The sequence below is a fragment of the Thunnus albacares genome, chromosome 4 (genome assembly GCF_914725855.1).
Source record: "Thunnus albacares chromosome 4, fThuAlb1.1, whole genome shotgun sequence".
NCBI lineage: Eukaryota > Metazoa > Chordata > Actinopteri > Scombriformes > Scombridae > Thunnus > Thunnus albacares.
In genome coordinates, this window is record NC_058109.1 from 8,007,235 (window position 1) to 8,016,899 (window position 9,665).

Genomic DNA, 9,665 nt, shown 5'->3' on the forward strand with positions numbered 1-9,665 from the left:
GAAAGTATTCAGACCCTTTGCTGTAGCACTCCTAATTGTGGGCAGTTGCATCCTTTTTGCTTTAATGATCCTTGAGGTGTGTCTACAACTTTATCTGATTCCACCTGTGGATAACTGAATTGACTGGATATAGTTTAGAAAGGTGCACATCTGTGTGTATAAGGTCCCACAATCCACAATCCATGTCAGGACAAAATCCAAGCCCTGAACCAATGCACAGTAATTTACGGTAAGTTTATAATTAAACCTGAATCTAAGTGTCCACTATTTAAAATAAAGTAATGAAAACTCTTACAAACTGACAGTGCAGGATTCAAATCACTGACGAAAAATCCTAAAAATATAAAATGATTTTTTCTTAACTTCTGCTTATTTCATTTTCTCCATTAGTAAATGGTTTATGCATTTCACACAAAAAGCTACAAAATGGTAATAATAGAGAAAAATGTTATTTTGTACATATATATAAAATCCCTGTTATAATTTACCAGAGTCCAAGGTGACATTTTCAAATGTCTTGTTTTGTCTAAAACCCCAAAATATTCCATTTACAATTATATAAAACAGAAAAACAGGAAAACCTGGTATTAGAGAAGCTGGAAACACTTTGTTTGTTTGGCATTTTTGCTTTTATGAAGTGAAAGTGACACATTTTATGTATTAATCATTAATTATTATGTAGTATGAAATTAGGACACAGTAAGTGGACCACCTTCCCTCCTCTGTCTTTTTCCAGATTCCTCCAGGTTGTGGATCTTTTCTCTCTCTCTGTGCCGAGGCCTCCTGTAGCATTTCTCTGGTTTCTTTGACAACTAAGATGCTAAATTATGTCATTTCTGAGCAGCCTTATTTAACCTGAAAGTATTACATGGTATGCCCATCTAGGACCTGAAGGGACCAGGCCACAAGCCTGTAAATGAAGGGACTGTGTGCTGTTCCATTGTTACAGAGACTGTAACTGGTAATATCTTCAGTGGGAGTTCATTCATGGTGCCGATGTATGGAAACAGCCTCTCAGTGAAGGTGTGTGTGAAGGTGTGTATGTGTGTGTTAGTATCAGGATCAGAGAATGACAGTTTTCCTCTGTTCCAGTCCAGATGAACTCTGATCCTCTGCAGCTTCTTCTTCACTGAGAGAACTTTATTAGAGAGTGGCGGAGAGGCTGCTGTGTATTTTCCATTCAGAAGACTTATTTCCCAGCATCCAGCCGGTATTTGTCCCTTGTTTCCAACAGATTCATTTTTCACACCCACACCCCAGAATTTATCATGTCTAACCTCAACGTCCCAGCTGTGAGTCCCAGAGTTAAAGCCCTGAGAGCTCAGGACACAGTAGTAATTATCAATCCTCTCTGGGTTTTCAGGAAGCTTCTGTTTCTCTCCACGTCTCACACTGGTCAGATCTTCAGACAGGATAAGGTTTGGCTGAGCAGTATTTGGATCCAGAATCACAGGAGTGTAGGAGACCATCTCCCTCATCTTGTTCCAGATGTTGAAGGTCAGGTTGCCCAGGTGTTTGGCCACATCTATCAGAGCTCCTGAGACCAGCTCTGGATCATCCAGCAGGGGGCGCTGCTGGACTCTTTTCACTGCAGCCTTGTAGTTCTGCAGGAATGAGACGTCTTCAGCTCTCAGTTCCTCCTCTGTGGCTCTGATTGTGTCTGACAGAGCTGCTATCTCTCTGCTCAGAGCCTTTATCTTCTCCTTCATCATCTGATTCTTCTGATCCTCTTCCTCACACAGAGCAGCGATCCTGGCCTCCTCTTCCTCTTGTAGAAACTGGTGAAGCTTCTTAAACTGCTCCTTGATCCGCCTCGCTGTGTCTCTGGGCTGGACCTTAATGTGTTCTGCTGTTTGATCACAGTTTCCTTTAACTTTGTTAAAAAGCTTCAGTTTCTCCTTTAAGGGCTTCAGGGATTTCTGGAGCTCCTCTTTGTGATCCTGTGCAGCTTCATCGATGGGTCTGAATCTGTGGTTGTTGTGTGTTTTTGAATCTCTGCAGACAACACACACTGGCTGCTGATGGTCCAGACAGAAGAGTTTGAGTTTCTCAGAATGCCGACTGCAGAGATCCTCAGACCCTGCTGAAGCTCTCTGATCTCTCTCCAGTAAGAAGGCCTCACACAGGTTCTTTAAAGCCAAGTTATGAGGAGGATCAATCAATAAACTTCTCTCCCTACAAATTGGACACTCTTGAGTTTGTTTCTCTCTCCACCAGTTCTTCACACATTCTTTACAGAAGCTGTGGCTGCATGTCAGGACAACTGGATCTGTAAAGATGTCATGACAGATAGGACAGGAGAGATCGTTTTCTGATTGAGAAAACATTTTGTCTCTGTGTGAAGCAGAAAACACAGCAGACAGATTAAGTTCTTCAGTCTTGAAAGTTCCCTTAAAGTTATTTTCACTTTGAGTCGTAGCCCCTCTAAAACTTTTCTTTATAATGTGGAATCAGCAGAAGGTTGAAGTGACAGTAATCCAGTAGTCCAGTAATCCCAGTGTTTCCAGTGTTCCCAGTATTCCCTCTTTTATGTGGCCTCTCTCTGTGGAATTCCTGAGTTTGGTCTGGAGGTGAATCTTGAACGCACTGAACAAAAAGGGCAGTGGTGCTATTTAACCAACGTCACATAATGCCAACAGTTTTGGAAAACAGTACGCACGTACTGCACACACCCATCTGATGCACATGACTACACCTGAGGTGAACATGCCTTTATATGAGTTTGGTGGCAAACAGTGGCGTCATTGAGAGGAATAGTACCCAGGGCCTAGAAATGGTTTTGTACATATATATATATAATTGCTGTTATAATTTACCAGAGTCCAAGGTGACATCTTCAAATGTCTTGTTTTGCCTAAAACCCAAAAATATTCCATTTACAATTATATAAAGCAGAGAAAAGCAGGAAAACCTGGCATTAAAGAAGCTGGAAACACTTTGCTTGTTTGGCATTTTTGCTTTTATGAAGTTAAAGTACCAGTGGATTTCTGAAGCCACATTTTATGTACTAATTATTAATTATTATGTAGTATGCAATTAGAACACAGTAAGTGGAAAAAATGGAAATTTAAAAAAATAGACAATAGAAGTCATAAAACCTATGCTTAGAAGATTTACATTTTTTGTACATTTTTTATGGCAGAAGTAAGGCTCCGAGTGTCCCATTATCATCACAGTTTATCCCAGAACACTTATATACATCACTCCCTATTCATTCATATACAGACATTTGCTGTGTTGACAAACTGTGGACATACTGGTAAAAAAAAACCCTTCAAATTGGGTAAAACATCTTTTGTATAAATACATATACAGCATCATTACATCAACATTAATCAACATAATCATAGAATTATAAATAAGTAATTTAACATTTTCAGTCACAATACAATCATGTATAGATAATTCCATTTCATGGTTAATACCGATTATCATTTTTTTCCCTGAAAATCATTTTGTGTACCCTGAGCATTACAAATCATCTTTTTAAATCAATAACTCACTCTCCTCTTACTGCTTCATCCTTAATAATGTTCCTTTCCTTCTACTAAATGACGGCATATCTGAGCAGCTTTACTTAACCTGAAAGTATTACATGGTAAGCCCATCTAGGACCTGAAGGGACCAGGCCACAAGCATGTAAATGAAGGGACTGTGTGCTGTTCCATTGTTACAGAGACTGTAACTGGTAATATCTTCAGTGGGAGTTCATTCATGGTGCCGATGTAAGGAAACAGCCTCTCAGTGAAGGTGTGTGTGAAGGTGTGTATGTGTGTGTTAGTATCAGGATCAGAGAATGACAGTTTTCCTCTGTTCCAGTCCAGATGAACTCTGATCCTCTGCAGCTTCTTCTCCACTGAGAGAACTTTATTAGAGAGTGGCGGAGAGACTGCTGTGTATTTTCCATTAAGGAGACTTATTTCCCAGTATCCAGCCGCTATTTGTCCCTTGCTTCCAACAGATTCATTTATCACACCCACACCCCAGAATTTATCATGTCTAACCTCAACGTCCCAGCTGTGAGTCCCAGAGTTAAAGCCCTGAGAGCCCAGGACACAGGGGTGATAGTCAAACCTCTCTGGGTTTTCAGGAAGCTTCTGTTTCTCTCCACATCTCACACTGGTCAGATCTTCAGACAGGATAAGTTCTGGGTCGGCGGTGTTTGGATTCAGAATCACAGGAGTGTAGGAGACCATCTCCTTCATCTTGTTCCAGATGTTGAAGGTCAGGTTGCCCAGGTGTTCAGCTACATCTATCAGAGCTCCTGAGACCAGCTCTGGATCATCCAGCAGGGGGCGCTGCTGGACTCTTTCCACTGCAGCCTTGTAATTCTGCAGTAATAAGACGTCTTCAGCTCTCAGCTCCTCCTCTGTGGCTCTGATTATGTCCGAAAGAGCCGCTATCTCTTTACTCAGAGTCTCAATTTTCTCCTTCATCATCTGACTCTTCTGATCCTCTTCCTCACACAGAGCAGCGATCCTGGCCTCCTCTTCCTCTCGAAGAAACTGTTGAAGCTTCTTAAACTGCTCCTTAATCTGTTTATCTGTGTCTCTGGCCTGGATCTTAATGTGTTCTGCTATTTGATGGCAGTTTCTTTTAACTTTTCTAACGAGCTTCAGTTTCTCCTGTAAGATCTTCAGGGTTTTCTGGAGCTCCTCTCTGTGACCCAGCACGGCTTCATTGATGGGTCTGAATCTGTGGTTGCTGTGTATTTTTGAATCTCTACAGATGAGACACACTGGCTGCTGATGGTCCAGACAGAAGAGTTTGAATTTCTCAGAGTGCAGACTGCAGCGAGTCTCCGGCGCTCCTGAAGCTCTTCGATCTCTCTCCAGTAAGAAGGTCTCACACAAGTTCTTTAATGCCAAATTATGAGGAGGATCAATCAATAAATGTCTCTCCCTACAAACTGGACACTCCAGAGTTTGTTTCTCTCTCCACCAGTTCTGCACACATGCTTTACAGAAGCTGTGGCTGCATGTCAGGACAACTGGATCTGTAAAGATGTCCTGACAGATGGGACAGGAGAGATCGTTTTCTGATTGAGAAAACATTTTGTCTCTGTGTGACGCAGAAAACACAGCAGACAGATTAAGTTCCTCTTCTTCGAAAGTCAACGTACGTTAAAGTTACTTTCACTTTCAGTCGTACCTCTAAAATTCTTCTTTATAATGTAGAGTCAGCAGAAGGTTGAAGTAGCAGTATTCCAGTAGTCCAGTAATCCCAGTGTTTCCAGTGTTCCAGTGTGTTTTTGAAGGTAGCCGCGTCAAGCTAACTGATTTATTATTATATGGATGTATTTTATATCTTTATTATACATCCGCGGTCAAGTTGCACAGAGTAGATCGAACTTGGCAAGACGTCAGACACAGAAACAGCATAGAGCAGCCGGTAAATTTTCAAAATAAAACACCCTGCGCAGACACCCGATCGTATATCAATAATAAACACAATTAAAACATACAAATAAAGAAACCATTTCACTACGTCGCCAACTTAACTTGGTAGAAGGACAAAAATCAAGGAAAATGACCAAATTGACGAAATCTGAGCAAGTTAACAAAATCGGGCAGTTTAGTTGCCCTGCTACTGTAGTAATTACGGTAGCCTAATGGCGCTTTTTCAGCTTTGACTAGGCTGACGTAATTACTGTAGTAGCAGTGCAACTGAATTTAAAAGGCGGATGGGTCCCCCGCGGTCAAGACGCTCCGCTTCTGAAACGCTCCCGGTGGGAGAGGACGCCGTGCAGAGGACGGATCTCAGAGGTGAAAACGCCTTATATGGAAGTGTGGTGGCAAACAGTGGGGTCATAGTGAGGGAAATAATGAAACTAAGTACCCAGGCCAGGGCCTGGACATGAGGACGGCCTAGAGTTAAAAGGTTTTCATCTGTAATTTTGAAATTTCACATTATTAGCATTGTATTTAAACTATTAGTGTTGGCTGAATAGTTTGAGCGACTATTTCTTGTATCCAAAACATTATTAAATCATTATTAGATCATTATTATGATCAGTTTACTACAGTGTTTTGATCAGTTTTACATTACTGATCCAAATAAAGCTTTGGCAGTGTCAAAATAAGGTTTAAACAATTAGATTAAGTTCATGTTAATATTTAACTTTACTTCTTGTATTAAGATCATTCAGTCAGTGTGAGAGTGATAGCAGGTTGCAATCCTGTTTTCAATTCAATACTGGGGCTAATTTGGCTCTGTATTTGGGTTGTGCCTTTATGTCTGAAGTTTTATAATATTTCCCTGTTGCAACAAACTGGCCTGTACTTGTTGGAAACTGATTCACTTTAATTCTGCAAACAATAATGATTTCAATGATGTCTTATCTAGTTGTCTTTGATTATGAAATACCGTTAGATCGTAAACATTTATTAGTGGAGAGGCAAGAGTTAGATGGCTTTACACATGTCTTCTGCCCAGCGTATGAAGACTATGAATGAAAATAATGTTAAAAAATGTTAAAGTGAAAGCTTCACACAGTAAGTATGTTGAGAAAACACGCTGGCATATGCAGAAATTTTAGATGTGCAGAATTTCTTAAATGTGTTATAAACACTCACTGATCATAAAAACTACTGGAGATGCAATAAATGTCCTTATTCATTCATTTATTTGCTGTCATGTGTTAATGATTTGCTGACACATGAAAATTAAAACATGTTATCAATTTATTGGTAACATATTGTCCGTATGTTGTCTATGTGCTAACACGTTAATGTATTGACAACACATGTATTGAATGACGGGACATTAAGTGGAACTCTTGGACTATGGACTATCTACTTCGATAAAGTTGTGTGGTCAGTTATTGATCACCTGATCCTCTTGCACTACTGCTCTCTGTCTATTCTGTATTCCCATATTGTAGAACATCAGCTGAATATATGTATACATCTTTTGCACAATCCATGCGCATGAATGCTGCTACAGTTTTTCAATGCCTCTATACCAGTTTAACCATGCACACTATATTCTTTACATTCTTTATATTCTCTATTCTTTATTTATTTTTAAAAATATTTTTGTAAACATTCATTTTAAATTCTTCTAAAGTTTGAATACCTGTTGCATTTATGTTACCTTTTAAGCAAACCTGGGAAATGCAATTTCATTTTCTTATAGGTATTATTTGAAACTGAAAAGTATAAATGTTACTGTGGTGACAATAAAGGTCCTTGAATCCTTGAATCTGTCTGTGTTTAGCACCTTTCAGCCCTGCCTGGCTCTTTTATGCCCAGTGCCCTGTGTGACTCTGTTTGGCCCTCTGTGGTCTACATTCAACCTGAACCACACAATGAAAAGCTGCAGAATGAGAGGAGGAGGAGGAAACTCTGATATTCTTATTGGTCGGGGACTTTTTCAGGGTTGCAGAGTGCGAGCAGAGAATCTCTCAGGGCTAAAAATACATGTTTTCTTCTTCTTATCTTATCTTCTGCTTCCTTCTTTTTCTACATTAGTAATCAGTTTATACATTTCACATCAAAAACTGCATCAATTCTTCTCAGAGTCATAACTCACTTAAACCAGAACAGAACTTGGAAAAGCCCCTTCATCAAATGTCTTTTTCTTCAGTATCAACAATAATCCAGAAACTGTTGTAGCTACAGTGTAAACAAGTAATGCAGCTTTTCATGGTGCAGATTCTCCAAAATGTAAAGAAATATATATATATTTTAAATGTGCAGTATATGTAGTGAACTGGAAAAGTGACACAGATAAGTACTCAAACAAGTCAGTATGCAAACCAAAAAATACCTGATGTTTGTGTGCATCGTTGATGTTTACTATTGTTGTCCCACAATGAACTGTGCAAAAGCGCCTCAGAGAACAAAAAATGTGTATTGTTTTTTTTGTAAAACATTTTTGTCTAAGTGAAGGTCGATTTCCAAAGTCACATTTTGATTCATAAAGAACAGAATAATAGTACATACTGTATACAATTAGTATGTAGTATGACACTGGGACATAGCAAGTGACTCAACATATATATTGATCCCAGTTGGAAATAAGAAAAAACACAAAAACAAACAGTACAAGTAATAAAAACCTATGCTTAAAAGATTTTTTGACAGTATACTCTTTTGAGAGATGTAAGGCTTGAGTGTCCCATTATCATTATTTGCCTATAGTTGACAACCTGTGGACATAATGGCAAAAAAACAACACATTTACATGTGTAATATCACTGAAATGCTAAATGATGGCATTTCTGAGTAGCCTTACTCAACCTGAAAAGAATAAATGACATGCTTAGCTAAAACCTGTCAAGAATTTGCAATAAGCCTGTAAATGAAGGGACTGTGAGCTGTTCCATCGTTACAGAGACTGTTACTGGTAATATCTTCAGTGGGAGTTCATTCATGGTGCAGATGTATAGAAACATCGGTGAAGGTGTGTGTGAAGGTGTGTATGTGTGTGTTAGTATCAGGATCAGAGAATGACAGTTTTCCTCTGTTCCAGTCCAGATGAACTCTGATCCTCTGCAGCTTCTTCTTCACTGAGAGAACTTTATCAGAGAGTGGCGGAGAGACTGCTGTGTATTTTCCATCAAGGAGATGCACTTCCCAGTATCCAGTTGGTATTTGTCCCTTTTTTTGATCAGATTGCTTTACCACACCCACACCCCAGAATTTATCATGTCTAAACTCAACATCCCAGCTGTGAGTCCCAGAGTTAAAGCCCTGAGAGCTCAGGACACAGGGGTGATAGTCAAACCTCTCTGGGTTTTCAGGAAGCTTCTGTTTCTCTCCACATTTCACACTGGTCAGATCTTCAGACAGGATGAGTTCTGGATGAGCAGTGTTTGGATCCAGAATCACAGGAGTGTAGGAGACCATCTCCCTCATCTTGTTCCAGATGTTGAAGGTCAGGTTGCCCAGGTGTTTGGCCACATCTATCAGAGCTCCTGAGACCAGCTCTGGATCATCCAGCAGGGGGCGCTGCTGGACTCTTTCCACTGCAGCCTTGTAGTTCTGCAGGAATGAGACGCCTTCAGCGCTCAGCTCCTCCTCTGTGGCTCTGATTGTGTCTGACAGAGCTGTTATCTCTCTGCTCAGAGCCTTAATCTTCTCCTTCATCATCTGACTCTTCTGCTCCTCTTCCTCTCTCAGAGCTTCATTCATTCAGCTTCATTGATGGGTCTGAATCTGTGGTTGGTGTGTGTTTTTGAATCTCTGCAGACAACACACACTGGCTGCTGATGGTCCAGACAGAAGAGTTTGAGTTTCTCAGAGTGCAGACTGCAGAGATCCTCAAATCCTGCTGAAGCTGTTTGATCTCTCTCCAGTAAGAAGGCCTCACACAGGTTCCTTAATGCCAAGTTATGAGGAGGATCAATCAATAAATTTCTTTCCTTACAAACTGGACATTCCCGAGTTTGTTTCTCTCTCCAACAGTTCTTCACACATTTTTACAGAAGCTGTGGCTGCATGTCAGGACAACTGGATCATTAAAGATGTCATGACAGACAGGACAGGAGAGATCGTTTTCTGATTGAGAAAACATTTTGTCTCTGTGTGACGCAGAAAACACAGCAGACAGATTAAGTTCCACAGTCTCGAAAGTTCCCTTAATGTTAATTTCACTTTGAGTCGTAGCTCCTCTAAAACTCGTCTTTATAATGTGGAATCAGCAGAAGGTTGAAGTGGCAG

General features: G+C 40.2%; 2 protein-coding genes across 2 annotated transcripts; both read right to left on the bottom strand.

The window, feature by feature from the left end:
* Nucleotides 1–747: 747 nt before the first annotated feature.
* Nucleotides 748–2,810, bottom strand: LOC122981187 (E3 ubiquitin-protein ligase TRIM39-like). The gene has a single exon (XM_044349799.1). It carries the CDS (start codon nucleotides 2,325–2,327, stop codon nucleotides 882–884), a length of 1,446 nt encoding a protein of 481 aa, XP_044205734.1. The 5' UTR covers nucleotides 2,328–2,810; the 3' UTR covers nucleotides 748–881.
* A 335-nt stretch (nucleotides 2,811–3,145) lies between these two features.
* Nucleotides 3,146–5,360, bottom strand: LOC122981007 (nuclear factor 7, ovary-like). The gene has a single exon (XM_044349483.1). It carries the CDS (start codon nucleotides 5,052–5,054, stop codon nucleotides 3,609–3,611), a length of 1,446 nt encoding a protein of 481 aa, XP_044205418.1. The 5' UTR covers nucleotides 5,055–5,360; the 3' UTR covers nucleotides 3,146–3,608.
* Between the last annotated feature and the right edge of the window lie 4,305 nt (nucleotides 5,361–9,665).

What these genes read in the sequence shown, in the direction of transcription:
- LOC122981007 (XM_044349483.1), bottom strand. Translation starts at nt 5,054, where the DNA reads ATGTTTTCTCAATCAGAAAACGATCTCTCCTGTCCCATCTGTCAGGAC.
- LOC122981187 (XM_044349799.1), bottom strand. Translation starts at nt 2,327, where the DNA reads ATGTTTTCTCAATCAGAAAACGATCTCTCCTGTCCTATCTGTCATGAC.